Raw genomic sequence first — 20,773 nt, forward strand, 5'->3', positions numbered from 1 at the left:
GCCCCGTATCGGGGTGTGTATTGGTTTACTAGAGTCACGTGATTGATGACAAACGAAGCCTCACTTTCTGTCAAATCACGTGAGCGTTTCGCTTTTGGTGTCAGAAGGCTCGAACCCCAGATCTTATTTAACGAGTCATTGTTGGCTCAGTCTGGTTGATGGGTTTGTGAGGAGAGAAAATTAATTTATTTCATGAACAAATCAAACACAAACATGTAAGGCTTTTATTTGTACACATAACATTGAAACTATGGAGTGTGTTGTGGTTGCTTCATCTGCCAGAGCTTCTAACACAGGCTTCTGGCTGCTTTATTTTAAATGAGCACCAGATGGCGCTGTTCTCCACACTCTCGAAGCTTTGAATCTTTCCCCGGAACAGTCAGGGTGATTCATGAGGCTTCATTTCCCCATCCCTAATTTGCGGGTCTTTGTGATCTGAAAGATTTAAAAGCTCTGATTTATCTTCTTATAATAATACCATCATGCAGCATAAAAAACCTGAGAGACTTGATTTGTAAATGTCCATTCAGTGAAACACGGGAGGGATAGATCGTATTTGGGTTTTAATATTTCCATCTTTAGTGACTGATCTAATGCAGGTCCTTGTCGATGTTATTACTGTAATGTTTTCTTGTTAGTCTAACGTAAATGGTATATTTTTTATATGTGACTTTTATTTTGAATCGCAGCGCTGTAATGTCTTCTCGCGAGAGTTCATTCCTGTAGATGTCATGGCGGCCCAGTGTCCGCTGCATGCGTGTGTGTAATGAAGCTCGCTGTGTGTTGTGTGTGTCATTAGATGAGTGTGATGATGAGGAGTGTGATGAAGGCTCGGCTCGGCTGGGTTCGGCTCGCTGCTGTCAGAGGCTTTCATGAGCGGACTGTAGCTGTGAGTTTGGGGGACAGGTGAGAGTATTCAGGACTCCTCAACATGTATAACTGACCAATCATTTTTACCACTCCAATATTTAAAAGACAGCTATACATTTTCATGTATAAGAATATTTAATACTGTGAAAAATGTCTATTATAAATGTCTAAAATATTTATTTTCTATTATATTACATACATTGTTTTTCTACTCATTTTAGTAGGCTACTAAAGATGTATTTTATGAATTAATTCATTTAAATCAAATTATATTAATCAAATGTATTAATTTATTATTTATTTAAATTAATATTATATATTTTATTCTGTTTTCTTATTTAGTTACATAGTTTATTCTTCATTTTTAATTATATATTTTTAGACCGCCTTTCTTATTTTTAATTTATTTTAATCAAGTTTTGTTTATTAATTTATTTTTATCAAATTAATTTTTTTATTACTTTTTATTTATTTTAATAATTTTTATTTATTTGTTTTGATCAAATGTTTTGATTATATGGTTATTTGTTTTTAATATAAACCAATTTTAAGGATTTATTTCAATCCTTTTTATTTATTTATTTTAATATATTTATTTTCATCAAATGTATTAAGTTATTATTTATTTAAATCAAATTTCAATTATTTTAATACAATTATTTAATTCAAATTATTTATTTAAGTCTATTCTTTTTTTATGTATGTTTAAATTTGTTACACTACATTTCTCTAAACTTCCTCCGGACCCCAGTGTGAAAACCCCTGTGACATTAAGGATGAGAGTCGCTTTATACCAATTCATGCAACAGCATTACCATGCGAAATAACATATTAATGCTGTGATGATAATACAGTGGCTTTCTCTGAAGAACCTTACAGTATCATTTAAGTACCTCTGGTAAAGTGTTAATCCAGCAGTACTATGGTATTACCATCACTGCATCATAATCAGAGTGTGTTAACTGAAAACTTTTGGTGTAGAAACAGAAATTGCTAGTAAAAACATTTCACAAAAAACAGCATTGATTCAAACATTACATATTGAAATAGAAAAGCTAAAAAAAATTATTATTATTTTTTTTGTAACGGATACTCCAGGAATCTTTGTTTCATGCACAACTTAGAAAACTGATTTTATTAATAATTGTTGTTCTGTGTACAGGAGGCTGGAGATCTCAACGGGGAAGCTTGCACGCTTTGCTGACGGCTGTGCAGTGGTCAGAGTGAGTGAGTCTGCAGTGAGTCTGCAGTGAGTGAGCGAGTGAGGAGTGAGTGAGTGAGTCTGCAGTGGTCAGAGTGAGTGAGTGAGTCTGCAGTGAGTCTGCAGTGAGTCTGCAGTGAGTCTGCAGTGAGTCTGCAGTGAGGAGTGAGTGAGTGAGTGAGTCTGCAGTGGTCAGAGTGAGTGAGTGAGTGAGTGAGTGAGTGAGTGAGAGTGAGTCTGCAGTGGTCAGAGCGAGTGAGTGAGTGAGTGAGTGAGTGAGTGAGTGAGTCTGCAGTGGTCAGAGCGAGTGAGTGAGTGAGTGAGTCTGCAGTGATTGAGTGAGTCTGCAGTGCTCAGGGTGAGTGAGTGAGTCTGCAGTGGTCAGGGTGAGTGAGTGAGTCTGCAGTGGTCAGGGTGAGTGAGTGAGTCTGCAGTGGTCAGAGTGAGTGAGCGAGTGAGTGAGTCTGCAGTGGTCAGAGTGAGTGAGCGAGTGAGTGAGTCTGCAGTGGTCAGAGTGAGTGAGTGAGTGGAGTGGTCAGAGTGAGTGAGTGAGTCTGCAGTGGTCAGAGTGAGTGAGTGAGTGAGTCTGCAGTGATTGAGTGAGTCTGCAGTGCTCAGGGTGAGTGAGTGAGTCTGCAGTGGTCAGGGTGAGTGAGTGAGTGAGTCTGCAGTGGTCAGGGTGAGTGAGTGAGTGAGTGAGTGAGTGAGTGAGTGAGTCTGCAGTGGTCAGGGTGAGTGAGTGAGTGAGTGAGTGAGTGAGTCTGCAGTGGTCAGGGTGAGTGAGTGAGTGAGTGAGTGAGTGAGTCTGCAGTGGTCAGGGTGAGTGAGTGAGTGAGTCTGCAGTGGTCAGGGTGAGTGAGCGAGTGAGTGAGTCTGCAGTGGTCAGGGTGAGTGAGCGAGTGAGTGAGTCTGCAGTGGTCAGGGTGAGTGAGCGAGCGAGTGAGTCTGCAGTGGTCAGGGTGAGCGAGTGAGTCTGCAGTGAGTGAGTGAGTCTGCAGTGAGTGAGTGAGTGAGTCTGCAGTGAGTGAGTGAGTCTGCAGTGAGTGAGTGAGGTCAGGGTGAGTGAGCGAGTTGTGGTCATTGTGAGTGAGCGAGTTGTGGTCATTGTGAGTGAGCGAGTTGTGGTCATTGTGAGTGAGCGAGTTGTGGTCATTGTGAGTGAGCGAGTTGTGGTCATTGTGAGTGAGCGAGTTGTGGTCATTGTGAGTGAGCGAGTGAGCGAGTTGTGGTCTGTGTGTGTGTGTGTGTGAGTGAGTGAGCGAGTTGTGGTCATTGTGAGTGAGCGAGTGAGCGAGTTGTGGTCTGTGTGTGTGTGTGTGAGTGAGTGAGCGAGTTGTGGTCAGTGTGTGTGAGTGAGTGAGTGAGTGAGGTCAGGGTGAGTGAGCCAGTTGTGGTCATTGTGAGTGAGCGAGTTGTGGTCATTGTGAGTGAGCGAGTGAGCGAGTTGTGGTCTGTGTGTGTGTGTGTGTGTGTGTGAGTGTGTGAGTGAGTGAGCGAGTTGTGGTCAGTGTGTGTGTGTGAGTGAGTGAGTGAGTTGTGGTCTGTGTGTGTGTGTGTGTGTGTGTGAGTGAGTGAGCGAGTTGTGGTCAGTGTGTGTGAGTGAGTGAGTGAGTTGTGGTCAGTGTGTGTGAGTGAGTGAGTGAGTGAGTTGTGGTCAGTGTGTGTGAGTGAGTGAGTCTGCAGTGAGTGAGTGAGTCTGCAGTGGTCAGAGTGAGTGAGGTCAGGGTGAGTGAGCGAGTTGTGGTCATTGTGAGTGAGCGAGTGAGTGAGTTACGGTCAGTGTGTGTGTGTGTGTGTGTGAGTGAGTGAGTGAGTGAGTTGTGGTCAGTGTGTGTGAGTGAGTGAGTCTGCAGTGAGTGAGTGAGTCTGCAGTGGTCAGAGTGAGTGAGTGAGTGAGGTCAGGGTGAGTGAGCGAGTTGTGGTCATTGTGAGTGAGCGAGTGAGTGAGTTATGGTCAGTGTGTGTGTGTGTGTGAGTGAGTGAGTGAGTGAGTTGTGGTCAGTGTGTGTGAGTGAGTGAGTCTGCAGTGGTCAGAGTGAGTGAGTGAGTGAGGTCAGGGTGAGTGAGCGAGTGAGCGAGTTGTGGTCATTGTGAGTGAGCGAGTGAGTGAGTTATGGTCAGTGTGTGTGTGTGTGAGTAAGTGAGTGAGTTGTGGTCAGTGTGTGTGAGTGAGTGAGTCTGCAGTGGTCAGAGTGAGTGAGTGAGTCTGCAGTGGTCTGAGTGAGTGAGCGAGTGAGTGAGTCTGCAGTGAGTGAGTGAGTCTGCAGTGAGTGAGTGAGTCTGCAGTGAGTGAGTGAGGTCAGGGTGAGTGAGCGAGTTGTGGTCATTGTGAGTGAGCGAGTGAGCGAGTTGTGGTCATTGTGAGTGAGCGAGTTGTGGTCATTGTGAGTGAGCGAGTGAGCGAGTTGTGGTCTGTGTGTGTGTGAGTGAGTGAGCGAGTTGTGGTCAGTGTGTGTGAGTGAGTGAGTGAGTTGTGGTCAGTGTGTGTGAGTGAGTGAGTGAGTGAGTTGTGGTCAGTGTGTGTGAGTGAGTGAGTCTGCAGTGAGTGAGTGAGTCTGCAGTGGTCAGAGTGAGTGAGTGAGTGAGTGAGGTCAGAGCGAGTGAGCGAGTTGTGGTCATTGTGAGTGAGTGAGTTGTGGTCAGTGTGTGTGAGTGAGTGAGTTGTGGTCAGTGTGTGTGAGTGAGTGAGTCTGCAGTGAGTGAGTGAGTCTGCAGTGGTCAGAGTGAGTGAGTGAGTGAGTCTGCAGTGATTGAGTGAGTCTGCAGTGCTCAGGGTGAGTGAGTGAGACTGCAGTGGTCAGGGTGAGTGAGTGAGTGAGACTGCAGTGGTCAGGGTGAGTGAGTGAGTGAGTCTGCAGTGGTCAGGGTGAGTGAGTGAGTGAGTGAGTGAGTGAGTGAGTCTGCAGTGGTCGGGGTGAGTGAGTGAGTGAGTCTGCAGTGGTCAGGGTGAGTGAGCGAGTGAGTGAGTCTGCAGTGGTCAGAGTGAGTGAGTCTGCAGTGGTCAGGGTGAGTGAGCGAGTGAGTCTGCAGTGGTCAGGGTGAGCGAGTGAGTCTGCAGTGAGTGAGTGAGTCTGCAGTGGTCAGGGTGAGTGAGCGAGTGAGTGAGTCTGCAGTGGTCAGAGTGAGTGAGTCTGCAGTGGTCAGAGTGAGTGAGTCTGCAGTGGTCAGGGTGAGTGAGCGAGTGAGTCTGCAGTGGTCAGGGTGAGCGAGTGAGTCTGCAGTGAGTGAGTGAGTCTGCAGAGGTCAGAGTGAGTGAGTGAGGTCAGGGTGAGTGAGCGAGTGAGCGAGTTGTGGTCATTGTGAGTGAGCGAGTTGTGGTCAGTGTGTGTGTGAGTGAGTGAGTGAGTTGTGGTCAGTGTGTGTGTGAGTGAGTGAGTGAGTTGTGGTCAGTGTGTGTGAGTGAGTGAGTGAGTTGTGGTCAGTGTGTGTGAGTGAGCGAGTCTGCAGTGAGTGAGTGAGTCTGCAGTGGTCAGAGTGAGTGAGTGAGTGAGTGAGTGAGGTCAGGGTGAGTGAGCGAGTTGTGGTCAGTGTGTGTGAGTGAGTGAGTGAGTTGTGGTCAGTGTGTGTGAGTGAGTGAGTGAGTTGTGGTCAGTGTGAGTGAGCGAGTTGTGGTCAGTGTGTGTGAGTCTGCAGTGAGTGAGTCTGCAGTGAGAGTCTGCAGTGAGAGTCTGCAGTGAGAGTCTGCAGTGAGAGTCTGCAGTGAGAGTCTGCAGTGAGAGTCTGCAGTGAGAGTCTGCAGTGAGAGTCTGCAGTGAGAGTCTGCAGTGAGTGAGTGAGTCTGCAGTTGTCAGAGTGAGTGAGTGAGTGAGTGAGGTCAGGGTGAGTGAGCGAGTTGTGGTCATTGTGAGTGAGCGAGTTGTGGTCAGTGTGTGTGAGTGAGTGAGTGAGTTGTGGTCAGTGTGTGTGAGTGAGTGAGTGAGTGAGTTGTGGTCAGTGTGAGTGAGTGAGTGAGTTGTGGTCAGTGAGAGTCTGCAGTGAGTGAGTGAGTCTGCAGTTGTCAGAGTGAGTGAGTGAGTGAGTGAGGTCAGGGTGAGTGAGCGAGTTGTGGTCATTGTGAGTGAGCGAGTTGTGGTCAGTGTGTGTGAGTGAGTGAGTGAGTTGTGGTCAGTGTGTGTGAGTGAGTGAGTGAGTGAGTTGTGGTCAGTGTGAGTGAGTGAGTGAGTTGTGGTCAGTGTGAGTGAGCGAGTTGTGGTCAGTGTGTGTGAGTGAGTCTGCAGTGGTCAGAGTGAGTGAGTGAGCGAGTGAGGTCAGGGTGAGTGAGCGAGTTGTGGTCAGTGTGTGTGAGCGAGTTGTGGTCAGTGTGTGTGAGTGAGTGAGTGAGTCTGCAGTTGTCAGAGTGAGTGAGTGAGTGAGTGAGGTCAGGGTGAGTGAGCGAGTTGTGGTCATTGTGAGTGAGCGAGTTGTGGTCAGTGTGTGTGAGTGAGTGAGTGAGTTGTGGTCAGTGTGTGTGAGTGAGTGAGTGAGTTGTGGTCAGTGTGAGTGAGTGAGTGAGTTGTGGTCAGTGTGAGTGAGCGAGTTGTGGTCAGTGTGTGTGAGTGAGTCTGCAGTGGTCAGAGTGAGTGAGTGAGCGAGTGAGGTCAGGGTGAGTGAGCGAGTTGTGGTCAGTGTGTGTGAGCGAGTTGTGGTCAGTGTGTGTGAGTGAGTGAGTGAGCGAGTGAGGTCAGGGTGAGTGAGCGAGTTGTGGTCAGTGTGTGTGAGCGAGTTGTGGTCAGTGTGTGTGAGCGAGTGAGTGAGTTGTGGTCAGTGTGAGTGAGCGAGTTGTGGTCAGTGTGTGTGAGTGAGTGAGGTAGTCTGCAGTGGTCAGGGTGAGTGAGTTCTGCGCTGATCGCTGTCTCTGATTGCAGTTGGGCGAGACATCAGTGATGGTGACAGCAGTCAGCAAGAGCAAACCGGCCACCGCTTTCTTCATGCCTCTCGTGGTGAGATACACTTCAGCTTTAGCATGTTTACAACACACACACACACACACACACACACACACACACACGTGATTCTAGATGTGAGTCTTGTTACGTACACACAGAACAGAATTCAGTGCTGTATTTAAATGCTGTTGTCACTCCTGAAACTCTGCAGTGTGTTTTCGGCCTCTGTGAATCACATGAGTGTTTTCTGTGAGATCGTCAGGTGGATTACAGACAGAAAGCAGCGGCCGCAGGACGAATCCCCACAAACCACCTGAGAAGAGAACTGGGCAGCACCGACTCTGAGATCCTGACCAGCCGGCTGATCGGTCAGACACAGACAGACAGACACACACACACACACACACACACACACACACACACACACAGACACAGTCACAGTCACAGTCACACACACACACACACGAGTCAGTAATGCATTGCCTGTGTGTGTGCTGTGTGTGCAGATCGCTCCATCAGGCCGCTGTTTCCCGCCGGATACTTCTATGACACACAGGTGTGACTCTCATCAGATCTCATGCAGGAGCTGTAGTCACTGAGTCAGAAACACAGAGACACAGATGCTCAAGATGTTCTGTGAGGTTTAGTGCTGTTCCACATGACATGTTCCTCAGATTCCCAGATGATGCACGTAAGCGGGTTTTCCCGTGTTTAAGTGCTATAATCGGGTCCCGGTGCTTCTACCAACCCATAAAACATGAAAAGTGAAACCCAGTAACTGTGTTCTGGTGAGCCTTTCTCTGCGAGCATGTCTAAAAATAAGCCAATCAGATTTTGTTCTCCTTCTGACGTATGAAGAGGATCTTATTATAATATTACCGGCCCTTAATCTGCACGTTTACACACACCAGCCGACATTTGGTTTCACACGCGACAACAGAGACCAGTTCTAACGCAATGATAAAGATCCAGCAAAGCCTGAAGCTGTTCTGTGGTTGAGCTCAGACGAGCACTGAACACTATTGACCAGAACATGTCACCGCTGTCTTATAAAGACCTCAGAACTGTGGACACTTGTGGAGAAGTTCAACATGATGATGAGATGATCAGTGTAACTCCACAACAACTACAGAAATGTCTCCACTAACATTCAGAAGCTCTTCCTGAGTCTCTCCGTAAGGCTGCACTCGCTGCTGGTGATTCTGGGATTCTGGATGAGGGAGATTGGCCTGTTTTGTTATTGCTGGAGTTTCTGAAGCTTGTGTAAAGACTCCGCCCTCTTCTGAATGGAGGCGGAGCTAAAGCTCATTTACATTTAAAGGGACACACACAAACGGCGCGTTTTTGCTCACACCCAAAAAGGGGCAAATTTGACAAGCAATAATAAATGATCTGGGTTTTTTGAGCTGAAATTTCACAGACACATTCTGGAGACACCAGAGATTTATATTACATCTTGTGAAAAGGGGCATAATATGTCACCTATAATCAATCGAATGTTGGACACTTCATGCTCTCAAAAGTCGCTGTTTAATTGCGTAGATTAAGGGGACGGGACTTTCAGATTATTGCAAAATAACCATCTGAAATTCATACACTAGACGCTTGAGTACATAGTGTGTGATTTTGGACACAACCTTTCTTCAGCAGTGTTTATATCACACATGCTGTGTTCCTGTGTTTCTGACCACCTCTGAATGTGATCGCATCACGAAACCTCAGATCCCAGTCACTTCTGTATCTGTACTCACTGTGTGTGTGTGTGTGTGTGTGTGTGTGTGTGTGTGCTGAAGGTGCTGTGTAACATACTTGCCGCTGATGGAGTCAACGACCCGGATGTTCTGGCCATTAATGGAGGTATGAATATCTCTGACTGTGACTCGTCTGTTACTGTGTGTGTGTCGGTGTCTGATGGTGTTTGTCTCTTAGCGTCTGCGGCTCTGGCTCTGTCTGATATTCCCTGGAACGGCCCCATCGGTGAGTCCAGCACTCGTACAGGTGTGTGTGTGGATGCTGTGTGTGTGTGTGTGAACGCTGTGGCTGGTTTCAGGTGCGGTGCGCGTTGGGCTGGTGGACGGAGAGTTCCTCGTGAACCCCTCGCGCTCGGAGATGAACAGAAGCTCGCTGAACCTCGTGATCGCAGGAGCGCCGGCCAGCCAAGTGGGTCTGTGAGATTCTCAGAGCTCAGCGTTACCCATGATGCTCTGCTCACGTTCTGATGTGTGTGTGTGTGTGTGTGTGTAGTGATGATCGAGGCTGCGGCAGAGAACGTCCTACAGCAGGACTTCAGTCACGCGGTGAAGCTGGGGGTCAAACACACACAGCTGATCATTCAGGCCATCCAGCAGATGAGCCGCGAGATGAAAGTGACCAAGCGCTCTCCGGCGAAACTCTTCACTGCCTCCGCCGAGATGGTGGATTTCACTCGACTGTGAGACTCAATCATTTGATGATTTATTTTGGGGGTGAAATATGAGCTGGACTTCATGACACCGACCCATAAACCTGTGCTGTGTCTGTTAGTGCTGGGCATTCACACACACTTCACAATTCAATTCAAATTTGTTTCAATTGCTGCCATAAACACTTGTTTTCATGGTTTATTCTAACACACATTAAATATTAAACAACAGTTCGTTTAAAAATATAATAAATATAAGGGATGCACCAATATGAACTTTTTGGCCGATACTGATAACCGATAATTCTTTATATTTGAGAGCCGATAACTGATATATTGGCTGATAAATCTAAATCCAAATTATGTAATTTATGAAAGCCTGATTACAAAAACAAAAGTTTCTCCATTAAAATCCATGTCCCAAACGCACAATTATAATGTTTTCATGATAATTTTATGTAGCCGATATTACAGACTTGTGCTGCACATTTACTATATTTTTCTTTTTTGAAGTGATTCCAGTCATATTTTAAGCAATTCAAACCATCATGTTGAACAGTGCGCATCTGAAGTGTGTCAGCTGGAGGAAATAATACATTATTTATCAGCTTTTAATATATCAACCAAATTTTCTTATCATGCCGATATCGATAACATTAAAAATGAACATATATTGGCCGATACGATATGGTGGCCGATACATCGTACATCCCTAATAAATGTGTAATATAGTGCATATGTTTGTCAGATTGCCCCTCTCTAGAGTGATTTTCCTCATGACACATGTCAGCGTTTGATTGGCTGCTTTCTCCTCAGGTTGACGTCTGCTAAGATCTACGCTGTATTTACAGACTTCACACATGACAAGGTGAGTGTCAGCGCCACACTGTCTGATCTCTCGTGGTATTAAAGAAGTAGTTCACTTCAGAATTTAAATTTCCTGATAATTTACTCTCCCCCACGTCATCCAAGATGTCTTTCTTTCTTCAGTCGAAAAGAAATAGTGACTTCAATGGGGTCCAACGGGTTGAAGGTCCAGATGTGAGTTTCAGTGCAGCTTCAAAGTCTCGACACGATCCAGCCGAGGAATAAGAGTCTCATCTAGACAAACCAGCGGACATTTCATAACAAAAATAAACATCACAGAAACTCACATCTGGACCTTCAGCCCGTTGGAGCCCATGAAGTCACTATATGGAGAAACATCCTGGAATGTTTTCCTCAAAAACCTCAATTTATTTCCCACTGAAGAAAGAAAGACATGAACATCTTGCATGACGTGGGGGAGAGTAAATTATAAGGAAATTTTAATTCTGAAGTGAACTAATCCTTTAAGTGTGCGTGTTTCCTCAGATATCCAGAGATGAAGCGATTAATAAGATCCGTCTGGAGGCCGAGGAGCAGATCCGAGGTGTGTGACGGATACGCTCGTTCTTCAGCGGTTCTGACTGGTGTGTTTGCGCTGTGTAACGCTGATGCTGTCTGATGTGTGTAGAGAAGTTTCCGCAGGCGGAGGCGTTCGAGGTGGTGGAGGCCTTCAACAGCGTCTCCAGAGAGATCTTCAGGAATCTGGTTCTTCATGAATACAGACGGTAACGTCATACTCAAGCTCTTAATGTAAGCACTGATGTTGGTGAGTCATGTGACAGGTACTCTTGCGTCATGTGACAGGTGTGACGGAAGAGATCTCACGTCTCTACGCAACATCTCCTGCGAGGTGGACGTGTTTAAGCCACTCCACGGCTCGGCTCTCTTCCAGAGGGGTCAGACACAGGTCAGCACACGATACATGCTAGATCACACGCTAGATAACACGTTGCACACCAGGCTACACGCCAGATCACACGCTACACGCCAGATCACACGCTACACGCCAGATCACACGCTAGATCACACGGTACACGCCAGACCACAGCCTAGATAACAGGCTACACGCCAGATCACACGCCAGATCACATGCTAGATCACACGGTACACGCCAGATCACACGCTAGATAACAAGCTACACGCCAGATCACATGGTACAGCAGACACTAGATCACACAGTACACCACACACTAAAGCACATGCTGGATCAGACACTAGATCACGTTACATCACACGCCAGATCACACGCTAGATCACACGGTACACGCAAGATCACACGCTAGACCGCACGCTAGATCAGACGGTACATCACACACTAGATCAGACGCTAGATCAGACGCTAGATCGCACGCTAGATCAGACGCTAGATCGCACGCTAGATCAGACGCTAGATCGCACGCTAGATCAGACGCTAGATCGCACACTAGATCAGACGCTAGATCGCACACTAGATCAGACGCTAGATCGCACACTAGATCAGACGCTAGATTGCACGCTAGATCAGACGGTACATCACACACTAGATCAGATGCTAGATCGCACACTAGATCAGACGCTAGATCGCACGCTAGATCAGACGCTAGATCAGACGCTAGATCGCACGCTAGATCAGACGCTAGATCGCACGCTAGATCAGACGCTAGATCGCACGCTAGATCAGACGCTAGATCGCACGCTAGATCAGACGCTAGATCGCACGCTAGATCAGACGCTAGATCGCACGCTAGATCAGACGCTAGATCGCACGCTAGATCACACTAGATCAGACGCTAGATCGCACGCTAGATCAGACGCTAGATTGCACGCTAGATCAGACGGTACATCACACACTAGATCAGATGCTAGATCGCACACTAGATCAGACGCTAGATCGCACACTAGATCAGACGCTAGATCGCACGCTAGATCAGACGCTAGATCGCACACTAGATCAGACGCTAGATCAGACGCTAGATCGCACACTAGATCAGACGCTAGATCGCACGCTAGATCAGACGCTAGATCGCACGCTAGATCAGACGGTACATCACACACTAGATCAGACGTTAGATCAGACGCTAGATCACACGCTAGAACAGACGCTAGATTGAACGCTAGATCACACGCTAGATCAGATGCTAGATCACACGCTAGAACAGACGCTAGATTGAACGCTAGATCACACGCTAGATCACACGCTAGAACAGACGCTAGAACAGACGCTAGATCACACGCTAGATCACACGCTAGATCACACGCTAGAACAGACGCTAGATTGAACGCTAGATCACACGCTAGATCAGACGCTAGATCACACGCTAGATCACACGCTAGAACAGACGCTAGATTGAACGCTAGATCACACGCTAGATCAGATGCTAGATCACACGCTAGAACAGACGCTAGATCACACATTAGATCACACGCTAGATCACATGGTCACAGTCAGTGAATGTGTGTGCAGGTGCTGTGCTCGGTGACCTTTGACTCTCTGGAGTCCAGTCTGAAGACAGACGTGATCACCACAGCGCTCAGGTCAGTAACACACGCAAACACATGATTTAAAGGTGTTACACACACACACACACACACTGTTTATGAACCGCATATACTAAATGAGGCAAGGGTGTCGAGTTACTTTCAAGATATTTTAAGGCATGAAGACATTTTCAAGGAAAAAACTTTAAAATATGTAATTTTGCTGAGTTTTAAGGGATACAGTGATTGACTACAGGGGGACTTTAATGAAATAGATAAATAAAGAATATTAAAATAAATAAATAAATAAATAAATAAATATATTTGATTAAATAAATAAGGTATTTCAAAAATACTAGTTATTAATCTATTAGATAAATAAAATGAATGATTTTGATCAATATAAATAAAAATGTGATTAAATAATGTTTTTAACAGTACATTACTATGAATGTAAAAAAATATGATTTGTTTATATAAAAATATATAGTTATGGAACTTTTTAGATTTATAATACAAAATTTTCAGTGTATAAATTGTGTTTATAAAAGATAAATGGCGTCTCTCACATGAGAATGATCACACCTGTGCTCCTGGACTCAGCGTACAGTAACGGCTCCATCGGGGCAATGGCTGGTCTAATACTGTGTTCAGGTGTGTGTGTGTGTGTGTGTGTGTGTGTGTGTGTGTGTGTTAGTGTTCTCGCTAACAGCCTTTCTGAAGTGTTGAAGCACAGCTGATGTGTGTTCTCTTCCAGTGGAGTCAGAGACAAGAACTTCATGCTGCACTATGAAGTGAGTGAGCGCTCTAGCCGACAGGTTTAGCTCCGCTTGTGCGACTCCTCATTCACTGAGCGCTCTCTTTCAGTTTCCCCCGTACGCCACCAACGAGATCGGGAGGATGGGCGGAACCAACCGGCGCGAGCTCGGCCACGGTGAGTGTGTTTCAGTGTGTGAACCTCCGCTGGTTCTCCTCTGGATCTCATCACTGTGTGTGTGTGTGTGTGTGTGTGTGACATCAGGAGCGCTGGCAGAGAAAGCTTTGAGACCCGTCATTCCTGCAGACTTTCCCTTCACCATCCGCGTGACGTCTGAGGTGCTGGAGTCCAACGGTGGGTTAACACACACACACACACACACACACACACACACACACACACACACACACACTCCTCTCAGCCGTCTGTATGAGCCTGTCCTGAGTGTGTGTTGTGTGTGTCTCAGGATCCTCCTCGATGGCGTCGGTGTGTGGCGGGAGTCTAGCGCTCATGGATGCAGGTATGATCACATGACAGCAGAGCAGTGTAATGTTTAAACCTGTTGATTCCAGTCTCTGTGAAGCCCCTCCTTCTGAAAAGCACAGTGCGCTCTGATTGGTTGCCTGGAGCAGTGTGTTGTGTGATTGGTCGAGCGTTTAGAGCGTGTTTGGGAAATGGATTGTTTTGCTGATTTGATGGGCTCATCAGGTCAGGTGTGTGTGTTCAGGTGTGTGTGTTCAGGTGTGTGTGTTCAGGTGTGTGTGTTCAGGTGTGTGTGTTCAGGTGTGTGTGTGAGTTCAAGTGTGTGAGTTCAAGTGTGTGAGTTCAAGTGTGTGTGTTCAGGTGTGTGTGTTCAGGTGTGTGTGTTCAGGTGTGTGTGTTCAGGTGTGTGTGTGTGTTCAGGTGTGTGTTCAGGTGTGTGTGTGTGTGTGTTCAGGTGTGTGTGTGTGTGTTCAGGTGTGTGTTTGGTGTGTGTGTGTGTTCAGGTGTGCCTGTGTCCTCAGCTGTGGCCGGCGTGGCCATCGGCCTGATCTCCAGAGCCAGCACTGAGTGTGTGTGTGTTCGGTGTGTGTGTTCGGTGTGTGTGTTCGGTGTGTGTGTTCGGTGTGTGTGTTCGGTGTGTGTGTTCGGTGTGTGTGTTCGGTGTGTGTGTTCGGTGTGTGTGTGTTCGGTGTGTGTTCAGGGTGTGTTCAGGGTGTGTTCGGTGTGTGTTCAGGGTGTGTTCGGTGTGTGTTCAGGGTGTGTTCAGGGTGTGTTCAGGTGTGTGTTCAGGTGTGTGTTCAGGTGTGTGTTCAGGTGTGTGTTCAGGTGTGTGTTCAGGTGTGTGTTCAGGGTGTGTTCGGTGTGTGTTCAGGTGTGTGTTTGGTGTGTGTTCAGGTGTGCCCGTGTCCTCGGCTGTGGCCGGCGTGGCCATCGGCCTGATCTCCAGAGCCAGCGCTGAGAAGCCGTCAGAGATCCAGGACTACAGGCTCCTGACGGATATTCTGGTAGGTGTTCTTCAGCTTCTGTTCTCAGAGCGTCTCAGAGCCTGTCTTCATCCTGCTGTGTTTATCAATCAAGGGAATAGAAGATTACAACGGAGACATGGACTTCAAGATGGCAGGGAGCAGCAAGGGCATCACGGCTCTACAGGTGACCTACAGAAACACCCTGACTTTAGAAACCTGTCGTATCTCTTTCAGTGAGGAGCTCACTCAGGACAAAAGCTGTTACAGAATAACATTTATTAAGTGCATTGTCTTGGGAAAAGGGTATTACAGAAGCATCCTAACTCACTTAGGTCCTCACTTGAAACTTATGTAGAAGGCAACGGTAAAAATCACTTTACAGTAGCCATGTCCGAGAATGGCGTTACATTTATTAATAATGCAAGATGAAGAATTACAGTTATGTTTAGTGGTGGAAAGACTTTTATAGACTCAAGTGATGTGCTGCTCTTTGACCTCAAAACACTGATAAATAATTACAGACGCTCATAAAATATAGTGATAAACTTCGTCTTTTCTACCAAGCTTATCAAAACATCTTTTTCTGCAGCACTGAAACTAAAAGCACACAGATTTTGTTTATCTCTGTTTACTTCACGGCAGCTGCTGCATCGTTGGTTGCTTGGTTAACGGATTTAATCTGCATAATCCGAAAAATACTAAAGTGATCCAATTCAGACAGAAGTAATCAGATTCTGCCAGATGTGATCTAAAAGTAATCTGATTTGGTAGAAAGTAATCTAAAAGTAATCTGATTCGGCAAAGTAATCCAACTCAGCTGAATGTAATCTAAAATTGATCCAATTCAGTTGAAAGTAATTTAAAAGTAATCCAGTTAGGTCTAAAGTAATCTAAAGGTAATCTGATTCAATTGAAAGTAATCCGACTCAGATGAATGTAATGTCAAATTGATCTGATTCAGTAGAAAGTAATCTTGAAGTAATCCAATTTGGACTGAAGTACAAGTACAAGTAATCCAGTTAGGTCTAAGTCTAAGGTAAGTCTAAGTCTAAAGGTAATCCTATTCAGTCGGAAGTAATCCAATTCGGATGAACGTAATCTAAAAGTGATCTGATTCGGCAAAGTAATACAATTCGGATGGATGTAATCTCAAAGTAATTCGACTCAGATGAATGTAATCTCAAAGTAATCCGATTTAGACAGAAGTAATCCAATTCTGCCAAATGTAATCTAAAAGTAATCAGATTCAGACAAAAGTCATCTAAAAGTATTCCGATTTGACAGAGTAATGCGACTTGGACAGATGTAATCTAAAAGTAATCCGATTCAGTTAAGTGTATTACCTAAAATCGGGACTCTACAGTGTGACATATACGAGTAGATTAACAAACTCGATGGAGTAGTTTAAGATTTCCTAACTTCAGATATGATACGATCAGACAGGAATCCTAAATCAAGTAAAGATTTGCTTCTGTAATATGAATTTGTGAGAAATTTGAAATGAACTTCTTAGATCTTCAGATAGACTGTTCCAGTAAAACGCCTCATCATGTGATCGCTCATCTGTGTTTCCCGCAGGCTGATGTTAAAATCCCAGGACTTCCTCTGAAGATCGTGATGGAGGCCATACAGCAGGCCACAGGTACGCCTCACTCCACGAGCATCATGGGACGCACAGCAGTGGGTGTTTGACGTGCCGTTTTCTGCTTTGTCTTCCAGTGGCCAAAAGAGAGATTCTAGGCATCATGAATAAGAGCATTTCCAAACCCCGGAGCTCCCGGAAGGACAACGGGCCGGTCGTGGGTATGATCCGTGACCCATTCCTCGCATTCCGTTCCTCGTATTCCTGCTGTTTCTCTGACCCTGCTGTGAACTCTCTCCCTCAGAGAACATCAGCGTGCCTTTATCCAGACGAGCTCGGTTCGTCGGTCCAGGAGGGTTTAATCTGCGCAGACTGCAGGCTCAGACAGGTGAAGATGAGGATCTGCAGCACATCATCAGATTCAAGACCTTTCAAACACTCATGATCAGATTTTACATGATTACATCATCAGATTCAAGACCTTTCAAACACTCGTGATCAGATTTTACATGATTACATTATTACATCGTCAGATTCAAGACCTTTCAGACACTCGTGATCAGATTTTACATGATTACATCATCAGATTCAAGACCTTTCAGACACTCATGATCAGATTTTACATGATTACATTATTACATCATCAGATTCAAGACCTTTCAGACACTCGTGATCAGATTTTACATGATTACATCATCAGATTCAAGACCTTTCAGACACTCATGATCAGATTTTACATGATTACATTATTACATCATCAGATTCAAGACCTTTCAGACACTCGTGATCAGATTTTACATGATTACATCATCAGATTCAAGACCTTTCAGACACTCGTGATCAGATTTTACATGATTACATCATCAGATTCAAGACCTTTCAGACACTCATGATCAGATTTTACATGATTACATTATTACACCATCAGATTCAAGACCTTTCAGACACTCGTGATCAGATTTTACATGATTACATTATTACACCATCAGATTAAAGACCTTTCAGACACTCATGATCAGATTTTACATGATTACATTATTACATCATCAGATTCAAGACCTTTCAGACACTCGTGATCAGATTTTACATGATTACATGATTACATCATCAGATTCAAGACCTTTCAGACACTCGTGATCAGATTTTACATGATTACATTATTACATCATCAGATTCAAGACCTTTCAGACACTCGTGATCAGATTTTACATGATTACATGATTACATCATCAGATTCAAGACCTTTCAGACACTCGTGATCAGATTTTACATGATTACATCATCAGATTCAAGACCTTTCAAACACTCGTGATCAGATTTTACATGATTACATTATTACATCATCAGATTCAAGACCTTTCAAACACTCGTGATCAGATTTTACATGATTACATTATTACATCATCAGATTCAAGACCTTTCAGACACTCGTGATCAGATTTTACATGATTACATTATTACATCATCAGATTCAAGACCTTTCAAACACTCGTGATCAGATTTTACATGATTACATTATTACATCATCAGATTCAAGACCTTTCAAACACTCGTGATCAGATTTTACATGATTACATCATCAGATTCAAGACCTTTCAAACACTCGTGATCAGATTTTACATGATTACATCATCAGATTCAAGACCTTTCAAACACTCGTGATCAGATTTTACATGATTACATTATTCACACAATGGAAGTAAATTGTAAATCTTTTCTATCCTGACAAACACATTTTAAATTATATGTTAAGCATTTAATTATTATTATTTATTAATATGATTATTATTATTTGAATAATCACTTAGTAAGTCATTTAACCATGTATTATATCTTTGGAAGACTTTTGTTTTTCAAACACATTAAACTGCACAAATTACCATTTCATATTTACATGCAATGCAGGGATTTTACATTTCTAGCGTATAGACCCACAAATCCACATTTTATAAAGGGATTATATAAATATTGATATTTTCTTTCTCTCTGTATTGTTATATCACAATGGTGCAATGATACGATTATCCTTTTCAAATCAATGTGATTATACGAGTTGGGTCAAAAGTAATCTAAAAGTAATCTGATTCGGCCAAAAGTAATCTGATTGAATGTAGTCTAAACGTAATGTGGTTCAGTCTAAAGTAATCTACAAGTAAACCTATATAGCTGAAACTCATCCGATTCTGACAAATGTAGTGTAAAAGTAATCCTCTTCAGTAAGATGTGTACTGGCACAGATTCCCCAGTTCTCTTCATCTGATTTTCCTCAGACTGTGCTTGTCAGTAACCTCTGCATCCGCTGATGAAGCTCTGCCCTTCTCCGCCAGGTGTGACGATCAGTCAGGTGGACGAGGAGTCGTTCTGTGTGTTCGCTCCCACTCCCAGTGCCATGAGCGAAGCCCAGGAGTTCATCCGGGACATCTGTAAAGATGATGTGCGTGCAGGAGCAGCTGGCTCTTCTCTGGTGTGTGTTGTGCGAGACTGACGCCTGTGTGTGTGTGTGTGTGTGTGTGTGTGTGTGTGTAGCAGGAGCAGCAGCTGGAGTTCGGAGCCGTGTACACCGCCAGCATCACAGAGATCAGGTAGAGCTCTCTCTCTCGCACAGCTCAGCCTCACAGGGTTCATCACGGCTGAAGCTGACTCTGTGTTTCAGGGACATCGGTGTGATGGTGAAGCTGTACCCCAACATGAGCGCTGTCCTCCTGCACAACTCACAGCTGGACCACAAACGGGTCAGAACATTCACTCCGGTTCTAATCTAGAGCATGTCTGTATCAGAAGCTCCTCTCTAGAGTTATTAATGTAGAGTTTAGACACTGACAGTCTTGAGGATAATGTGGCGTTATTGTTCTCCAGCTGTTTTAGTGACGGTTGAAACACTGATCGATTGATTTCAGGAAGTTGTTCTGTATCTTCTGATGTTCACTGATGTTTATTTGCTGCTGTAACTAGTAGTGTTGAGGAGGAGATGATCGGTTTTTCTGTCACACACATTAAACACACACACAAACACACTCATTTATGGACTGAATTTACTGATGAAACTGACAGGATTTGAGAGCTGAGACTTTGATTCATTTCAAAAGTATCAAAGATTACTGAGATTATGGGATGGCAGGAGATACAGAGAACGTGTGGTGAAGTTTCAGCTCGGACTGAGAGATCGATTCTTGATATTTAAGAATCAGTATCGGTTCATCTGATGGATGTATATCATCACACGGCCCTATCTGTCACACACACACACTCACTCACTCACTCACACACACACTCACACACACACACACGCTGTTCTTCCTGATGTGTGTGTGTGTTTCTGCAGATCAAGCATCCCAGCGCGCTCGGACTGGAGGTCGGCCAGCAGATCCAGGTGATGAACAGCTCAATCCTCCACAATCTCGTGTCTGAGTCTCTTGATTAACGTCTGAGTCTCTTGATTAACGTCTGAGTCTCTTGATTAACGTCTGAGTCTCTTGATTAACGTCTGAGTCTCTTGATTAACGTCTGAGTCTCTTGATTAACGTCTGAGTCTCTTGATTAACGTCTGAGTCTCTTGATTAACGTGTTCGGCTCTTGATTAACATGTTCGGCTCTTGATTAACGTCTGAGTCTCTTGATTAACGTGTTCGGCTCTTGATTAACGTGTTCGGCTCTTGATTAACGTCTGAGTCTCTTGATTAACGTGTTCGGCTCTTGATTAACGTCTGAGTCTCTTGATTAACGTCTGAGTCTCTTGATTAACGTCTGAGTCTCTTGATTAACGTGTTCGGCTCTTCTAGGTGAAGTACTTCGGCCGGGACCCGACGGACGGCAGAATGAGACTCTCTCGTAAGGTTCTTCAGTCTCCGGCGTCAGCGGCCGTGAAGAGTCTGAGCGAGAGACACAGCATCTCTATAGGAGCGCCCGGCGACCCTGGCGCTGACCCCTAGAGATTACTCCATATTTTATAATAAACACTCTTATTATATATATTATCTTCACAAACACAGCTTCAGCTTCTGCATTACACGTGTGCAAAACCCTGAGCCGTGAAGGTGAACGTGTTGATCTCTGTCCTGCAGCTGTTTCTAATGAGAAACGGTCGACATTTTGTACTAAAGAAATAAACGAGTCCCACACACACACTGTAGGGATGTTATTGTCTGCAAATGTGGAATACTGTACATATGCAGTTTGTCGAATAGAGCAACTGGCCTTCAGATCTGCCTCATTTATCAGCATTATCAGCGCACACCTTCCTCTGAGCCAATCAGATCATGCCAACCTGCTATTCAGAAGCGCATCATCTATCAATCAACTCATGGTCAGTCTATAGACCTTATCAT

At 44.8% G+C, this 20,773-nt stretch overlaps 1 protein-coding gene across 2 annotated transcripts; it reads left to right on the forward strand.

Moving 5' to 3' along the window:
• Positions 1–708: 708 nt before the first annotated feature.
• On the forward strand, positions 709–20,570 carry pnpt1 (polyribonucleotide nucleotidyltransferase 1). 2 transcript variants are annotated; one of them, XM_084093913.1, is made up of 28 exons: positions 709–906; positions 2,033–2,093; positions 6,916–6,990; positions 7,199–7,304; positions 7,443–7,492; positions 8,730–8,793; positions 8,866–8,913; positions 8,987–9,100; positions 9,181–9,367; positions 10,154–10,205; positions 10,691–10,748; positions 10,833–10,929; positions 11,009–11,111; positions 12,648–12,718; positions 13,419–13,455; positions 13,529–13,595; positions 13,683–13,772; positions 13,885–13,938; positions 14,796–14,905; positions 14,979–15,050; positions 16,445–16,508; positions 16,586–16,669; positions 16,753–16,836; positions 18,776–18,882; positions 18,978–19,030; positions 19,102–19,180; positions 19,771–19,818; positions 20,228–20,432. In XM_084093913.1, the coding sequence occupies exons 1-28, from the start codon at positions 800–802 to the stop codon at positions 20,375–20,377; spliced, it is 2,292 nt and encodes a 763-aa protein (XP_083950039.1). In that variant the 5' UTR covers positions 709–799; the 3' UTR covers positions 20,378–20,432. The 2 variants fall into 2 exon arrangements, with proteins under 2 accessions (XP_083950039.1, XP_083950038.1); XM_084093912.1 differs by having other exon boundaries at positions 710–906; positions 18,975–19,030; positions 20,228–20,570.
• Positions 20,571–20,773: the final 203 nt, after the last annotated feature.

This window comes from Abramis brama, assembly GCF_963993115.1.
Source record: "Abramis brama genome assembly, chromosome: 19".
Classification (NCBI taxonomy): Eukaryota; Metazoa; Chordata; class Actinopteri; order Cypriniformes; family Leuciscidae; genus Abramis; species Abramis brama.